The 18,473-nt window shown below is 47.4% G+C and overlaps 1 protein-coding gene across 8 annotated transcripts in view; it reads right to left on the reverse strand.

Moving 5' to 3' along the window:
• Positions 1–18,473, reverse strand: part of RFX2 (regulatory factor X2) — a 52,095-nt gene that overhangs the window by 5,772 nt on the left and 27,850 nt on the right. For 4 of the 8 annotated variants that reach the window (XM_062625186.1, XM_062625185.1, XM_062625189.1 and 1 more), the window contains 9 exons: positions 17,709–17,798; positions 16,681–16,760; positions 15,788–16,055; positions 11,857–11,931; positions 5,789–5,970; positions 3,057–3,176; positions 2,130–2,245; positions 1,390–1,508; positions 958–1,070 (listed from right to left, as the gene is read on the reverse strand). In XM_062625186.1, the coding sequence (XP_062481170.1) occupies positions 958–1,070; positions 1,390–1,508; positions 2,130–2,245; positions 3,057–3,176; positions 5,789–5,970; positions 11,857–11,931; positions 15,788–16,055; positions 16,681–16,760; positions 17,709–17,798 (1,163 nt within the window). The remainder of the gene's footprint in view (positions 1–957; positions 1,071–1,389; positions 1,509–2,129; positions 2,246–3,056; positions 3,177–5,788; positions 5,971–11,856; positions 11,932–15,787; positions 16,056–16,680; positions 16,761–17,708; positions 17,799–18,473) is intronic. The other 4 variants (XM_062625188.1, XM_062625187.1, XM_062625191.1 and 1 more) reach the window with 3 other exon arrangements.

An 18,473-nucleotide genomic window follows, 5' to 3' on the forward strand; every position in this document is an offset into this window, starting at 1 on the left:
ATTAAAAGCATGAAAGCCAAGCCTTGGACATACTATAAAGGTACTTGGAGCCTCTGCCTGAGCAGTTTTAAATGAACTCCACAGGCTAGAACAGCCCCATGGAGGAACTGGCCATCAGGTACCCGAACTTTCTGTTAAGTGGAACCATGATCTGCATTTTATTGTGCTTCCAATTTGCCACTTTGATAATATTTTGGATTTATATTTGTATATCTGTGAAGCAGGGGGAGGGAGTGATTTACCTATAGCAGTAGTATGGAGAGGTACTAGAGCACACAGCCTTAGCAAGACAGGCTGGTTTAGACAGAGCCCTGTGGAAATGCTGCCTCCAGCATCCGAGTGAGCCTGTCTGTACCTAGCACAGCTCTCTGGGTGCTGCACTGTGCCTGGGAGATACAGACTGAAGTAAAGGAGATTTGGAAACCATCAAACACAGCTACAGGGACTCTTTGCAGGAGCAGATCCACTGGGTAACATCTACTGAGGACAATTGTACAGATTAGCATGGGGTATTTGCTCATTACTTAAACTTTAAGGCCCATCGAGATCTGGATAGCCAGCCAATGAAGCGAGTCAGTCTCAGTGGCACTGAAACCTCAGAGCCTGAGAGTCACTCCAGATGGATACCTAATGGCACAGAATCCTTACTGTCTGCTCTTAGTGACCATTCACATTCTCATCCATCCTGCATTTTGGATGAGCACGTGTTACAGGAGGTTTAAGGCACAGAGATGTACACGATCAGAGCAGATGCCTTCCTCAGGGGTCTGAACTTCGTGTGCTTGTTGTAAGAAATACTCCTGACGGCCTTTGCAATGATTCTGCTGGGAAGCAAATACTTTCGAGTCCTACCAAGCACTCCAAATGCCTCATGAAGCTGAAAATACTGCAGGCATTTTTAAATGGATAAATACCACCCCAAGAAACGGAGCGCTCTGAATGAATGGAAGCGTGTACCTGGACGGCAGAGCAGTAGAGCCATCACTAGATGGTGTTTTAGGACTCCAGAAGGATTGCCACAGTTTCTCAATGTAATGAAACTGAAGATTCATGACAACATCCAAAGTCACCTAACAACAACAAAGAACAGAAGTCATTAGCCGCTCTGCCTGCATCTTGTCACGAGCATAAATTTCATGTGCTGCCATTGAGGTTAAATAATTTACAAGGAAAAGAACAGGAAATGCATGGGTTTAGCAATCAACACAGCATAAAACTTGTCACAGAATGAAAAAGGAACAGAAAGCACAATATTTAAGTCGTATTACCTAGCAAACCAAGCATTCCCTATCATATTCTGGCTTCTCCTAAGAGCAGGACATGAGATGAGCACATGAATTATTTCCCACATTGATTAATAAATCCATTTAAAACATTCCAAGTCATCACCTCGCAGTGTTGCCTGTAAAGAAGCTGCAGAGTTTTCACATCATTCATGGTCACCCCTTCTTGTAAGAGGATGCTGCCTACATCAGGGGCTGGGAACTCAGGAAAGACATGCGTTACATCTAGGGAAAAGAAAACATTGGGAAAGATGGTGAGAGTTAGGAGCACTCAGTTACTCAGCACTCAGATGAGCACTGGGTGCTGCTGTTGTGGGTGATAATCTTTCATGTGTCAGTTGGGATGAAACAGGAGAAATAAGACTGATGATTCAGTATTCTCCCTGATTCATGTTGGTACAGGGGGCAAAAAGAGAACAAGCACAGCCCCTTCTTTCAGTGTAGAAAGGGAAATGTTTTCTTTCTCTTTGTAGTATAAGAAAGAATACACTGTCCTCTCTACCATGCTTCCCATTAGATTTTCTCCCAAGCCTGCAAAATGCCTCTTTGGTATTTTGAGAGTACAATGGAACACAAAAGATGGATCAGGAGCAATTGTGTTTCAGAGCTGGCTGGGATTTGCTGTCTGCTGGAGGTGATGGAGACACACAGATCCAGACCCAGCAAAGCCAGAGAGCGCGTCTCACAAGGAGGCGGTCCACATGGATCATCTGCCCTCAGGTAGGTTATTGCAGCCTTTGGAATGAAGAGTCACTCCCTGCAGCTGCCTGTCTTAGCCAGGCTCTTCAGGACCTCCACTCCTTCCATTCAATTTGGGTACAAGCAGACATTAAGAAGTCTCCTCACCTATGAACTGCTGGTGATGCTGACTTTGAGCGGCAACCGATTGCTCTGGCGTAGTGTGTGAGTTACTGTTGGAGCCACTCTCTGACATTCCATCCATCTTCTGAGCTGGTCTATACCTGAATGTAGAGCATGGTTTGGGATTCATACAGGCAGGAGCAAGCACACACGTTATTTGCAACACAGGCATGAAGACTTCTGCCTTCATCATGTAATACCTGAGCTTACATTCAAGCAGAGGAAGGGAAATGAGAACCTCCTTTTGAAAAGCACTCCAAAGGTGGAATTAAAGGGGCTAAGAAGTTAGCCCAAGGTGACACCAAAACTAACCACAGCACCATTTAACTTGCACTTTTGCACCAAAAAACCCCCAACAACCAAACAAAACCCAAAATCTACCCAAACACAACAGAAGCCTCCAAGGCCCTTACACTGATCTGGGACAAGTAACTCCAAAGCTGAGGTCCTAAAACAGTTTGGTCACAGGGAAGCCATGAAAAGGGGCACATATGGTGGCATTCTCTGTAGCAGGGGGCTGCTACAAACAGCACAGGGAGATAATAGAATCATGGAATGGTTTGGGTGAGAAGGGACCTTTAAAGGCCACCTAGTGCAGACCCCCTGCAATGGGCAGGGACATCTTCCCCTACATCAGGTTGCTCACAGCCCCATCCAACCTGGCCTTGAACGCTTGCAGGGATGGAGCATCTCCCAGAATCCTTGTTGGACCCTTCCATTCCTCAGTGCAGCCCGGGACTTGCAGCCCCCACTTCAGCAACACTTGGGTTTGACCTGTCCCAACAGGCTCCCTCTGCTCCCAGGCAAAGCCAAGTCCCAGGATGTGGCCTGCTGCATCCTTTGGGAAAGGACCCTTGCCTTTAGCAGTGTTGGGACCACAGCTTGTGAGCTCCAAGCTGCTGCAGCACCTACCTTTGCTTCTGGTGGATGGGCTGCTGCCTCATTGCCATGTACTGCGTATCCTCCTGCAAACGGTTCAGCGGAGACTCTGGCTTTAGGCGGATCCCATAATAGTGATATTTGGAGTTTCCCCTGGAAGTGTTGAAATTGCTCAGTGTAAAGCAAGTTAACGGAAGGGACATCACAGCCCTGCTGTTTACTCTTCGGCTTGCTTTGACAATACACCCTGCTTCTTGTAGCACGCCTTGCTTTGCTGCCGAGCACTACGAGAACTCCTGAACTGAGGAACTAAGGGATGCCATCATCCCCTACAAAATCTCAAACCACGAGTCACAAAGTTCAGTGACAGCCACACGCAAAACCCAGGCAGGCTTCTTGCAAGGAACCCGTGGTAACCGGAGAAGAAGAGCCACGTGTTACAATACAAAGTGTTATTTAATGGAATGACAGAAAGACCTCAGGGGACGCTGCTGTTTCATTAGGATTTAAGGATTTTTTTTGGTCCCATCAAAATAACCTCCCATCTTTATCAAGGCTTGGAGAAAACGAGCCTGACTGAACAGCCAACTACGATAGGAAAAACGTCTTTCTGTTGCCAGCCCTTTGACAGCGACAGCAAGAGGCTTTGATGTGGCTTTGTTCTTGGAGTTGCTCATTTGGGGAGGTTTTGTGGAAACTAAAAGCTTTTTGCAAGCGAAAGAGGCTGTAATCCTTCTCCCCGGGCTGGCCAGGGAAGCTGCTGCCGTGCATCTCGGGAGAGCATCTTTCCATCACATCAGACAGATGTGTCAGCTCCAGTTTTTCCATCCAACTGGAATTTTGCACTCCCCAAGCATCTGCTTTTGGGAGGGAGAAGGGCAATTATGCAGCCACGGATACATGACGGCAGCGTGTCCAACTTGGCGTTAGCCAATCTGTCCCTAATAACAGCTGAGCTGAGTAGGAGCAGGGGAGCAGCAGGAAGGTCTCCAGAGCCCCTATTGGGGATGCTTCAAATTCATTTGCTGCGTCACCATGACATGGTCTGGAGGCACCTTAAATCCAATGATGCTTCCCATTGGAAAATCAGACACAGAATTAACCCTTTCTTCCTTGCTGACTTGTCTGCTCTTTGGCACCGTACCAAAGGGGGTTGCACACACTGAGTACTCAGGCATGAAGTACACCTTGGCCACATCTTAAGTGATTTTAAGTGCCTGCAAATTAAATGACTGCTGCATTCATCATTTCAATTAATGAATAAGCAAATCATGGCGGGCAGCTATTTCCATATTTGCTAAGGTATCCATCCCAGCCTGCAGTTTTAAGTGGGGTTTTGCTTGTTATTTTCCTTTAATCCTTGATGACATTAAAGATTTTCTCTTCTCTACAGAAATGATTTCAGATCTCTTGCACTTGAACCAATCTAAAGAAATCCAGACTCTTCTTCTGACTGCTGCCTCCACATTCCAGCTGTGGAATGCCCTGGACACATCTGGTTTTGTTCTTCTTTAGAAGCCCAAATATCTAAGCTTGAGTTTGGTTATAAAATCTTGCACAATCAGAGCAATCTGTATCTCTCCAGCATATGAGCTACTTGTATAAATTCAAAGCTGGGATAAATGCACACTCAGCTCTGCAAGCCATGCAGGTTCTTTGGATGCGCCCTGGTAGGACACATGTAACTCAGAGCAAGTATAGTTTCTTATCCTATGCTTTTGTTGTAACATCCTATGGATCTTTGATGCTTGAAAAGAAAAACCTCAGTCACAAGTTCAGCTTTGGGTATGCAAGAAACAATCCATTTCCATCTGTACAGCTTGTCTGCATCCAGAGGTGGACCCAAAGGGAGAAACCATTGCACAGCACCAGAACTTGGGGCTCTGCAGCTGATTGTCATGGGTTAAACCCAGCCAGCAACTCAGCACCATGCAGCCCCTCACTCACCCCCCCCTTCCCTTCCCCAGGTGGGATGGGGAGGAGAATGGAGAGAATGTAAACCCCATGGGTTGGGATAAGAAGTTTAATAACTAAAGCAAAATATACTGTTACTGCTACTAATGATAAGGGAAATAATGGGGGAGAGAATATAAAACTAAAAGGGGAAAGGAAAACTAAACAAGAAATGTAAGTGATGCCCAGTACAGCTGGAATAGCCCTTTGGCTAGTTCAGCTGTCCTGTCCCTGCTTCCTCCCAGTTTCCCATGCCCCTCCTCACTGGCAGAGCATGAGACTGAAAAGTCCTTGATCAGGGTTAAGTGCTGCAGAGCACCAGCGAAACCATCCCTGTGTTATCAACGTTGTTCTCAGGCTAAAGCCAAAACACAGCACTGCACCAGCTGCTAGGAAGAAAATTAACCCTATCCCAGCTGAGCTACTTCATCTTGTTGAGACAGTAAGGGAATGAGAAGGCAGCCTAGGTTCAAATAACACATTCTTTCAACTCCTTAGGATAGGGACTTAGACCAAATTCCACTGGGTGGCTGGACAAGGCACTGTCACCGGAGACCTGGAGTGTGTCTGCCATTCACTGTATTGCCAAGCCTCTCACACTGCTGATTCCTGGTGAGGAAGCAGCTTTGCCTCACAGGAAATCACTGCCATGCCTCACAATAGCAGCTTTTTTCCCTACAAGACGATGGTTGGTTGTTTCGGTAGATCTCAGAAGACCTATGCCTGCTCAGTGATGCTTGGCAGGTCCTCAATCTGCATGAGAGGTGGTGTGGGAGGGTTGAGGTTTGTATTTAATGTGGATTCGTACCAACCTGGTTCCCAGGCGACGGGTCCTCAGCCCCATGAACACTGAGCGGATGAGCTTCCCAAAGGAAGCAGCGTTCACCGGATCCAGTTTGTGCTCCTGGCAGTGCCTCAGGTAATGGTTGTAGAGGGAGCTCCTGGGAAGGCTGACACCTTCCGCTGTCTCGTAGTTGTCCAACAACCACTGGAGCTTTATGTGTGGGAAACATAAAGAAAGAACACATGAAAGTCTAAAGAGAGCTGGAACGGGCCTCGTCAAACAGTGGCGATGCCTAAATGTCAGGACAGCCCATCTGCCCTTTCAAGAGAGCTTCATGCTGGGCGCCTCATTTCTCTAAGTTCATTTGTATAACTGATATGCCAGTTGCATTTTGACAAAGGACCCCCAGCCCAAAGCTCATCACCCAAACAGGCTTTGCAAGAGCATCACAACCCAGTCCACCTGCCAGCAAAGTGTCCACCTTGGCTTCAGATGGATTCCTGCAGAGCCAAAATCAAGCTGTAAAACCTCCTGTTTTACATGAATAATGATGTTAAGACGCTGCCTTGGAGGAATAAAGGAACCAAATATGCTGCAAAGTCTTTATCAGTGTGAAGACTGGCATGCCTCTGCAAGTGTTCCCTTACCAATAACATCAACAGTTACCAAAGCAAGCTCCAACACCTGAGGGGGTCCATCCCGTTTTCAGAATTCACTGTCTGAACTTCTCCTGACAGTTGTGCTGATGAAAGAGTGCAATGAAGCTGAATGCAGACCTCCAGCCCTGCCTGCACAGGAGGCATGGCTCACCAGACACAGCTGCGTTTCCCCTATCAGTGGCAAAACAGACTTGGGTTGTGGATGCCAGAACATCGGTCACATCACTTCCTTGCAACAAGCAGTTTAAGCATGTGGTGTAATTAAGAACAACCCGAATCGAGAAAGCAGCAGGATTTAACCATGCACAGGGATGTGTAAGTTGCTTTGTACTTAAGTTGTCTCTACTCCTACTCCAGCATCTGGATCTTTTCTATCATTTTCTCCTGGTGAAGCCAATCCATCACTCCACTTGTGTTTTACATCCACAGCTCTGAAAATACCACCTGAAATGTGAGGGGCATCTCAGACACCTCACTCCATTGAGTTATTTTCAGTTTAGGTATCTCATATCCAACACTGCTCTCCCAAAAAGCCTTTTCAGCACTTAGGAATGTATGTTCTGTGGTTCTCATTCACGTCCCCAAATCTAAACCTCTGCTACAGAAAACGAGCTGAAGCCCAAACTGTACAGTTCAAACGATTCCATTCATTGGTTGGGTTTGATCCAAAGCAACCACAAGTTCAAAAGACTGGCTCCATCAGTGTTGGTGGCCATAGAGCAGAGCAGGGGCTGCCAGAGCTGTAAGAAAAGCCTCTTGGCCATTTCCCTCTGGCCTGCTTTTCAGAGAGCTACTTGTCACCTTCCCACCTTCCTTCACTTACTCATCACCTAAGTCACTCTTTGGTGTGTTATTCCACAGGCAAAGAGCTTTCTGACCTCCAAACCCTACGGTCCTAAGGGGTTGTGTTTCCTAATGACCATGTGCTAAGAGCCATCACTGTGAGGCTCCCAAAAGCTGTTCTCTAGCCTTGAGCTTCCCCCATCCTTTCAGCCAGCACTAACAAAAGTGGACCCTGGTGTTTGTGACATGGAAGATCAGCAGGAGCTCAGTTTTAGGTGGTCCACATCTGAGCTAACTTCAGCCCATCCCCTGTACGCAAAAGATTCATGATGAAGAAGATTCTTTTTCTCCTTTTTTTTTAACCATTTATGGAGCTGTTGGAGCAAGTCCAGAGGGGGCCATGAGGATGCTCAGGGGCTGGAGCAGCTCCCCTGTGGAGCCAGGCTGAGGACATTGGGGCTGTTCACCCTGGAGAAGAGAAGCTGTGTGGAGACCTCAGAGCAGCTTCCAGTATCTGAAGGGGGCTACAAGGATGCTGGAGAGGGGCTCTGCATCAGCGACTGGAGTGACAGGACAAGGGGTAACGGGTTCAGACTGAAACAGGGGAAGTTCAGGTTGGAGATAAGGCAGAAGCTCTTCCCTGGGAGGGTGCTGAGGCGCTGGCACAGGGTGCCCAGAGAAGCTGTGGCTGCCCCATCCCTGGCAGTGTTCAAGGCCAGGTTGGACACAGGGGCTTGGAGCAAGCTGCTCCAGTGGAAGGGGTCCCTGCCCGTGGCAGGGGTTGGAGCTGGAGGAGCTTTAAGGTCCCTTCCAACCCAAAGCATTCTGTGATTCTCTGCTTTATCCCATGGAACACACTAAATGTGCATCACACGTTTCTTTTCTAACCCTGTTCTAATTCCAAGCCTTAAAAAAGATAGAAAAGTTGCAGGTTACGATGGGGAATTCAGACACAGGTAAAACCTTCTCACTTCAATTTGATCCTGGCCATTTTTAGCCTAATCCCAGATATTTCTAGAATATTCCCTTCACCTTGCAACCTTCTTTTGCTTTATAGTCCTTTAAACATCACAGGGTTTCACTATATGAACTCCCACGATGGAATTAGAAATCTCTTATGAAACGCAGAGAAAAGCTTAAAAAAGAAATCTGTCAGAATACAAACAATGCACAAAACCATGATTTTTGCTCTTCCTGCATTAGTAAGAACAGAGCAAGCACTTAAAATGAGAGCATTAAAGATTCTTTGCCATTTGTATCCCTTCTTCTTGCTCAGTTGTGACAACGCCGAAGATATTCTACGCTTTCATTGCTGTGCATACTATGAGCAGGTTCCAAGCAAATCACTGTGCAGCCGTGTGCTGCTGTGTTTGTTACAGGCACTGCAGGGGCACATCCCCAGTTCATGTCTGCTCTAACTTTATTTCTATCGTTTGGTTTGATTTAGAAATAAAATAAATATCTTTAGCAAACAATTTGTCTTTGATTCAAGGATGGCTCCTAAGGATGGAAAAAGTGGTACACGGGCCTATCGGAGAAAACAAAACCCCTTTGTTTTCTGCAGGTCCAGTTTTGGAGAGGTTTTCTTATGGGCACTTCTATGAAAAAAGAAGCCAATGAAGACACACATTTGTGGTTCATATTTGAGGTTTTATCTGAGACTAAAAGGACCAGGTTCTGAAGTCCTGGCTCAGTCTGGCTCCTTAAGAGGGAGCCTGGCAGTGCCCAAGGCCAGGTTGGACACAGGCGCTTGGAGCAAGCTGTTCTAGTGGAAGGGGTCCCTGCCCGTGGCAGGGGTTGGAGCTGGATGAGTTTTAAGGTCCCTTCAACCCAAACCAGGCTGGGATTCTATGATTCTCTGACCCTGGGCCACCCGCTGTGGCTGCAGAGCATCCTGAGCTCAGCAATGGGGAGAAGTGGTTTCCCCCCAGTCTTCTGCAATTGAAGTTCCATCAAAACCTATGTATTTTCTAGAGGAGTCTCTTTCCTAGACCAGGTGCCTGTCAGCTCTGCTCCCGAGCCACCCACGTACATGAGCACAAGCTCCAGCATCACCTGCCATTCCCCAAGCAAGGAGATTCACCTTTCATGAGCCCATCACGTTCCTCCTCCAGCCAAGGGACAATTATCCTCTTTAACAGTTTTCCTAGTTGGAACTGGATGATCTTAAGGTCCTTTCCAACCCTAACTATTCTATGATTCTCCTTTTCCACTTAAATACTATTTGGGGTAAGCTCTTGTCCTCAGCACTACTTAAGAACCATTCAGAAGACCAATAGTTTGATGGGGGTTTATTTTGGTGTTTTGGGGTCTTTTATAGGAAGTGAGGAAAAAACACCTTTTTCCCTTTCCTCCTATGAGTGCCATGGCTATGGAGGAGCTGCAGGGCCTCAGGCCAGTGATAGCATCCAACAGCTTCCCTCTGTGCCGAGCTTGAGGCACTCGAGCACAAAAATTGCTGTCATTTCTCTCACATTTCTTTGCATCATCTCCAAGCTCATAATTGGCAAAGAAATAATCCTCTGACCCAGCGACTCCAGAGCCCACCTGTGAGCAGAGCCCTTTCAGCAAGACTAATAGATCGACACGATTTCATTAGAACCATCATGTGTCACTGGGGTATTAACATTAGCTTAAGCTTCCAAATTCGGTATTTCAAGTGCACTTAAATAACCTTCTCGGAGAGTTTTTGAAGCTAAATTAAGCCATCAAGTGTGGCTCCACTTCACAATCGCTGTGGTTAAACAGCATTATGTAAAAAGCACACCCCTCTTGACTGAGATACCTTTCATTTTCCTTGTTGCGCTTGAAACAAAGATTCCTGGCACGAGCCATCTGCTGACAGGCACAAAATAAACCAGGATCTCACCAATGTTCACGGGTGCAAACTGTGACATTTCAAACGAGGGAGAGAACACTGCAAGGATGGGGCCTACAAGGATGCTGGGGAGGGACTCTTCATCGGGGTCTAGTGTGATGCATCCCTGCTTATGGCAGGGGGTTGGAACTGGATGATCTTAAGGTCCTTTCCAACCCAGACCATTCTATGATGCTATGATTCTATGAACACTGAATGAAAAACTCTGCAACCTGAAGACTAAGAGCAATCCAGTCACAACCAACAGCACATTAGCATCATCTCACAACTTCCTCAGCTGGTAGCTTTTGTCAAGCTCACATTTTGCTTTCAGCTTTGGCAAATCGGGTTTTTATGTGTGATCCTGACAATATCTTGTGTTGGCCACACAAGTGTTTGGAACAGGTAATGCTCTGCCTGGGTTTTGTCTTGGTTTCTTAACATAAAGAGATGGAAATCGAACCACCCCAGAGAGCAGAAAACCTTCAGGCACAGCACATGCAAAGGAACACGTGAAAAGAGCTGCAGGCTCACTGGGGCCATTCCACACACTGTGGCTGGGAGTTGGATGCTCAGGAAGCAGTTTATTTGCTTTGGGATTTGCCTTGTGCCAAACTATGAACCATGACCTGAGAAGAGACATATTAGGTTCTTTAATTCTAATCTTCAAGACAAAGGTGGGGAAGATCTGATCAGAGGCTGGATCAGGCCCCAACACCATCCTGTACAGCCTGTGGTCAGATGAAATCTCTTTCCTATCTTCACTTTCTTTCCTCTATCCTTTTCCTGCTCCTTTTCAAACCTCCTTCAACAGCACACCATGACCCACTGCATCCTGCTCTGCACTGGGATGAACAAGAACTCTGCAGAGCAGCATTATCCTTGGCCAAACCTGCTGACAGGAGCCCTGGCTTGGAGCTCAATGTCAGCTTAAGAGAATCAGCCCATTGAGTTTAATGTTCCTTTTATTTCCTCGGGGTGAAAAGGGCAGGGGTTTTTGCAGGCCCTACGAATGACAACAGCTACGCTCCCAAATGCAAAGCAAAGAGAAATCTGATAGAATAAAGGAGCATCACCTTGTACGCTGTGATTTCTCAGTGCAGAACATGCTTGAGCCTAAACCAAAGCACAATGAAGTCAAGGCAAACCCAGTGACTTCAACGGGACTTGAATTAGACCCTTCGAATCTCACACAAGCATGTGCTCACTGGTAAGCATTACTGCAGGGGAGCCATAAACCACGATGCAGAGGACCAGCAGAATAGTGGGAACTTCACACAAAGCAGAGGAATCGTTGGCGTAGTGAGAAGAGAGAGGTCTAGCAAATGGATTTAGCAGAGCATTGTAACAGTAACGGTCTTTCTGAGGCACAGTAAGAGGCAATAAAGGCATTCACAGGAGTAGGCTTTTGGTAGGAGCTATCTAAGGGATATCTGTGCTGATCCCCACTGAGTTATTGCTGTAGAATTACAAGTGATTTTCCAGCCATCTTTCAATTCCAGTGAAAAGAAAGAACTTCCTCAAATGTGCTTATTTAATGACCAGCAATTTCCATTGCCAGGCAGATGAAATCAACAACCACAGGGTAGAGGCAGTTACCAGAACCCAGAGCATCTCACCAACAAACACGAACATCACAGCACTTGGGGCAGGTTCTCGGTTCTTGGGTACGGGCAGCGTTGCTGCATCACAGGCTGCTTGCTTTGAGTGGCTCGTTGCCCCTGAATATACCAAAGAGCTACAAATAATGCTCCTACCAAAGCAGGGAAAAGGTTGTAAATTCTGATTGTAACTTACATGGCTGTTGAGCAAACTGCTTTTGTGTGATGTAATCCCTTCATTTTTTTGTAGGTTTTCAATCGCCATTTCAAGCTAAAGAAAATGTGCACAGGGAAAAAAAAACATAGGGAAAAAAAAGAAAAAGAAAGGAAATCAGATAGTTAGCAACAGCCAGATTATTATCTCTTTATTAATACTTGAATGATTAATGCTTTATATCAACAGGCTCGTGAAAAAGAGGCAGATGAGGCACAGTCTTTATGGGATGAAGCTGCAGAGACATTCCTGTACGGCATGCAACCAGCAGCACAGCAAGGACCCCTATGAGGGTGAAGGAGCAGACCAGGGGGGCTGATCTCCCACTACTGCCCACTTATAAAAGAGCAGGCGTTTTCCTTCTCCTTTCCCCTTCATGCCTAGACCAAAACCTCACCAGACAGATAATGCTGCAGCAGGTCAGTGGGGATGTGCTATGGAGAAGGTGCATTTTAGCCAGCCCTTCCAAGGAGAACTGGAAGCAATGACTTCAGTTATTACTTAATATTCTGACAAAAAACTAATGGCACCTAACTGAGGTAGGGGCACAAGGGGTGTTGACCACAGAACGGGATGCATTAAAGCTCTTTTTGCTGCTGAAGAGAACTGCAAAGGGACTCTGGAGGAAGAAGACAGATTTCCTCTTCCAATGAAGACCAGCCGGCGCATCTTGGTGCCACCTGTGCTCGTGTCCATTACCTCAGAGCTTCACCAAGCAGAGCCCTGGTGGGGCACTCTGGCTCCTGAAGAGTCCCTGAGTCTCCTTGTTGCCTTTGCCTGGCTTCTCTTCTATGCTCAGCCTGGCCTTGGCTGCTGCCTTGGGCCCAAAGCCTCTCCTGGACCCTTCTTGTCTTCTCCTTTCTGCTGGTGGGACTCTGGTCCCAATCTCTATCGATCTCTAGCCAACGAGATTGAGGTCCCAGAGCTCCAGTGCTGCTGAGCACAAGCTTTTTGCAGGTAAGGAAGGAAAGAAAAAAACCCAAACCAATAAAAAAAACCCCACAGAAGGGACTGCCTGCTCCTGCCAGGAAATGTTCTCAACCCCCTGTTATCTGTGACCTGTTAGTGCAGGCAGGACAATGCAACCCGTCCACCAGTACAGCTTGCAGTCAGCAGCTATCTCTAGTCCTCATTAACATGCATTCTTCTGTAGGCACAAAGCATCTCCACAATGGCCTGCCTCACGTAGTAGCCAGGTCCTGCATCCCCTTTGCACTAATTCATAGCAGGGTGAAGATAAAGGTTGAGCTAAAACCAGCCATTTACAAACCCAAGCTCTGTCAGAAAGGTGGGAGGACACAACAAACCACGTCTCACTTCTGAAGAACACCCAAGCATTCCAACAAAACCCCATTCGACACCCAAAGACACAGTCTGGGCCATATCCACCTCTGAACGTGATCCTCTGCTCAAGCACTTCCAGCACAGCTTCCTTGGTTTCCATCCAAAAGAGCCACCATTGTAGCACTTCTCAAGCAGTTATCATTGAGTTTAGTCTAAGACTGACTATGTTTCAGTGGGTTGCCCATCACACCCTGGTGTACCGTGAGGAACCAAGGCCTGATTGCTGATGCAGCCTTCAGGAAATGAGTCAGTGTTAGAGGGAAACACCATTTCCTTCCTCTGTTCACAGCATGCTGCCAGTTGAGCAACACCTCTTACGCAAGCACAGCGATGCTGCCCGTCCTCTTGGCACTTCAGTAAGTGCCCCATAAGAATGGGCACTTTGCATCCGCAAGAAGCAATATTACAGGGGAAAGACTAAAAAGCTCTTAAACAGCCCTGCACGAAGGTGAGGAGCTTCGAGGACCCACTTATGGGAGGTCTGGAAGATGCTAAAGCCTAATTTAAATGAAGATTAACAGTGCCCTGTTAATGGAACTGTTTCATGTGCTGTTTCAGCCCGTTGGATGGAGCAGGACATCATTATTCCAGCAGATATGGAAGCCCTCTCGCTTCCCCATTCCTTGCAGCTGCCTCTCAAATAGCTAAGCCCTCACATTGCTGCCCACTTTGATATCCATCCCCTTTGCACTACACCCCAGGCCACATGCAAACACTACATGCTACAGCTGCAGGAGCCAAGCACATTTGCTTTCTCTCCACAAAGCTCTTAATCCTGACCAAAGTACACGTTTCCAGGACTGCAGCCTCCCCATCCTCTTTAATTCCAGCCTTTCCTACCCTCTGGTTAAGCAAGACACTGCAATGAAAACTACTGCTCCTCCCCACTGATTTGGTGCAGTCATTGCTCTCCTTAAGCCTCCCACTGTCTCTCCTGCCATTAGGATGTGAAATTCAAAGCAGTTATCACGGCTCTGCTCTGTTCCCCTCCGACTCAGGTCTGTGCTGGAGGAACTGAAAGCCTCCCACAGACACATCCCCGGTTGGCTTCCATGCCCTATTTGAGCCCCTCCACAAGACCCAAAGCCATTCCGTGTTACAATTCCTTCAGAAAGCCCATTCCCACCTGCAGCCGAGTGGATTTATTCATAAAGGTCACTTCCTGAATGCTTTTGTTTTGAGGAACAGCTTTACCTGGTGCGATAGCTCCAAACTACAGCTGTTGATGGGGCACTTCTACTGGTTCATTCTGCTCGGGCTCTTTCCATTGTGCCCATCACCATGGGAATGAAAGATGAAGACAAAACCCCCAAACCCAAAAGCCCCAAAGCCACTCGTGGTGCTGTGCAGCTCTGAGATCAGCACCTCCCAGCTCCCTTGAGCAGTAAATCCAGGGCTAGTTTTTAACTCTGACCAGTTAAAATACACACAGACACAACACTCGCACAAGAAATAACCCCCAGCTAACCCCGAGCTGGCATTTTCTCTTCCACCCAAAGCTACGGACGTTACCCCTACTCCTCCCTAAGGCAGAGCACAGGTTCTCCAGCATCAAAGACAACCTTTCAAAGCACAAAGACTCAAACCCCATGTGGTCTCTATGAAAACTCAGTAGGAGGAGGAAGCACAACCAGATTTTCAGGAGAGCTCAGCAGCAACCAGCTCCTGCTTCTCTCCCTGGGTGGTGCTGTTCACGTTTTAAAGCCTGAATTACACCCCCGTTTGTGATTCTGTTTGCATTCACGTGTAGAAACACACAGAGCTCAGGAAGGGAGGGTGAGCACTGGTCCAGGAATGAGCTCCAGCCCTTCCTGGCAGATCCCAGGTAAAAGCCCTGGTAGGTTCTAGGTGCAGAAAGGCTGGCTTGGGTTACTAATTGCATCCCCCTGAGTCCCACGCAGCTGCGCAGCTGTGCTTCCAGCATCCTGGCACCTCGACTGACACCATTAAAGCAAATGAGAGCTTTAAAACATTTCTGTTTGATCAGGATTATCCCTAAAATACATTTTCTGCAACGTGGCAAGGGCAGAATACACAATGGTGTAGGAGATACATACAAAGACTTTTTGATCACTGTGCTTTTGGCATGATCAGCTCGACACCCCTTTCATGCTAGTTATCCACTGTGATAATAATGGATTATTCAGGTCTTTTCTTAATTAAAACCATCTATTCCTTTGTTTTGGGTCAGCCAAGCCCCACGTTTGGTTGTTATGAGAAAATGTTAATACAGACAATTCTTTGGAATTGGAAAGCCAAAACATTTTGCTTGGATGTAGAAAGGGGGAAACACAGAACCCCCAGGAATTCATCCTTACCTCCGTGCTGCATCATTTCAGTGATCCACAGGGAGTTTGCCAAGCCTCTGCCCACCACCAAGAGAGACATTGCAAGCTCCCCTTGCTTGTGGTACACCAGTGTCTATTCTCCCCCTTGCATTTGCATGGCATGTTACACAGACATATACACAGTGCTAACTACCAAGTGGAAGTTTTACTCTCTGAAGGCTTTTCACTTCCCTTGGACTAATTCCTGGCCCCTGAGCTGCAATATCTGCAGGGCTACATACCGTTGCTGGAGAGGAGCGTGAAGTATGTGACAGAGAATGTCTAGTGTTTTCCATCCCCCCATGAATGAGATAGGCTCCCGAGCCGGAGAGGATCTGACTTCCCCCAATGTCCATGGTGATGCCCACCATGTTGTGAGAGGGAATGGCTGTAGGAGAGGAGGATGCCGCTGTAGTCACCTGAGCTCCACCTCCCTGCGGTTCGAAGTAGGATGCTGCGCTGCTGGGGGCGTAAATCTGAGCTTCCGTGTTGTAGGAGTAGGCAGCTCGTCTGTCAAAGGAACAATAGGGTCAGGAGGTGGCGAGGAGCTCCTCCATCTAACCTCATGGACAGCAGCTTCTGAGATCGGGAACACCTTTGGAGGAAGGATGGATTTGCTCCGTTGAATGTGAAACGTGGGCTGGAGGAGTCAGTCCTGGCAATGGTGATCAGTCCTCTGGCTGCCCTGGAGCAAAGGCCCGTGGCAACAGTGAGAGCAGAGCCCAGGAGTAGCTCTGCAGCCAGTGTAGGTAACGTCAGTGAGGAAGGCTGAGAGCATCCCCAAGGATAGTAGGAGGAAGAGGAAACCTTACAAACCCCCCTTCTTTCCATAGCAGTTCTGCTCTGGTTCCTAAAGCCACCCCATATCACCACACAATGGGCTGGGCAGAGGAAAATACCTGACACTTCAATGTGGCAGGATTCCCTGGAATCCGATGAGAACACCTCTTCCAAGGCCAGAGTCTGCCTGAAACTACCCCTATGCATGTAACATGGCACGAGAAACAACTGTCCCTCCTCTTCCTCCTTTTACCGTGCCAGCAGTGCCAGGGTGGAAAGAGCCTGAGGGGACCAAAGGGCTCAACCCAGCTTTGAGGGGAACAGGGCTCTGCTACTGCCAACAAGGGACTCTTACATGGTTCCATTGGTATAAACAACTTCTCCTCCTTCCACATACTGGACCTGGGATGGATATACATGCTGCACGGCTTGCACCTGAAACGAGCATCAGAAACTTGAGTTAGGGATTGCCTGGGAACAGCGGGAGAAATTGCATATCACAGCCTTAAACAACCCTCTACCTTGAAAGTTATCAACTTTACCTTGACATTTAGGTTTTCTTTTTAAAAGAGAAGGAAAACCAAACCAAAACCACACACACACCACCCCCCTTAAGAATCCCAAAGGACATATTTATTTTTAAAGGTCAAATTAAAATGAATAAATAAGTCCTTGCTCCATGAGCAGTGGAAACAATGGAGCAGGGTTTCCTCTGCACACACGTCTCAGGGCTAGTTCTTTGCTGACTAATAAGGGTGAGATCATGCTGCAGCCTTTCCTTCAGAGAAGAGCTTGCCGTGTCCATCTGGGAGGGACACAGTTGTCCTCAGTCAAGCTGGGGTTTCCTTAGCTGAAACTGAGCAACCAAAGACTTGCTAAAGGCTAAAGTCAAGAGAGTCCGACTCCCTGCCCACATGAAGCAGCATCATACGTGCCTGGTTTCTTAGGAAACAAGGGCTGCAAAAGGCAGAGTTCAGATAAATAAGAACACTTGCATGGCTCTCTGTCACCTCACCTTGCTACGAAGCCACACGCAGTCAGTGCATTTATCTGTGGCATTAAAAAAGAATCCCAAACACTCTGCCTCTAAAAAAGTCTTTCCAGAGGAGGCCTGCTTTTAAACAGCAATGAAAAGCATCCATCAAATCTTCAGATATACAGAAGACACCTGGGATGCTGAAGGCTCTTTCTAAACTTTAGGTATCTTGAGAGGTTCTTTTGCCATCAGTCTAAGAAAGGAAGAGAGATGGTGAAAGCTGCTCTCACAGGGATCTCCAGGGCTCTCTCATCAAGAGCATGGACTTTCCTAAGCAGCTATCTGGCAATGGTTAGACATCGTGTGGGTGACACAGGGGTGGTGCCTCACCCCAGAGGTATTATTACCTGTTGTGCAGCCTGATGGACTCTGGGAACAGAGATTTGCTGCATCTGCGCTCCTTTGGGAGCAGAGCCCGTGGCTTGGACCAAAACCCTCTGAAAGGAGAAGATAGAGCAACAGACACTTACTCTGGGTGTGTTACACAGGTAAGTTAGGTATTCCCTTTCAATCTCTCAAGGAAAGCTTGCCTCCTACTTCAGTAGCACTAGTCCCTTACTTAGCATCCCTGCGGTTCCCATCCTTCCGATCCAATCTGCACCAGACACCCCCCTGAACCCCATACCCCAAACTTGGGAAAAGCTGGATCCACATTTTCTGACATGGATCATCTTGTCTTCACATGAAGAAATAACACCACCCCAACATGAGGTTCAGCCACAGCTAAACAAGAACCACCCCTCACACACTCACATCCTCCTCCTATTGCAAAGTTTCTTCTCTTAGGGCTGCTGTTCTAGTACATAACTAGTACATATCAACTGTATCTAGTTGGAGCTGGATGATCTTAAGGTCCTTTCCAACCCTAACTATTCTGATTCTATTCCAAACCACCCTCTGCCTCCTGCAACAAGAAATCCCATTCTTCAAGCACAGCCCTTCCACGTTCTACCAGCACCAAAGCTCCCATGAAGCATCTCCATCTTCAGTGCCACCAAGAGCACAAAACTGCTTTGCCTTGCCTTGCGGTGGTCACTGTCCTCTACCTCTGCACTGTCATTTCCATCGTCCTCCTGCTCTCTGTGCTGGCATTCAGTTTGAGGTTGGACACA

Source organism: Pezoporus occidentalis, unplaced genomic scaffold (genome assembly GCF_034315485.1).
Source record: "Pezoporus occidentalis ecotype Australia unplaced genomic scaffold, CSIRO_AGI_Poc_V1 ctg278, whole genome shotgun sequence".
In the NCBI taxonomy this organism is placed as follows: Eukaryota; Metazoa; Chordata; class Aves; order Psittaciformes; family Psittacidae; genus Pezoporus; species Pezoporus occidentalis.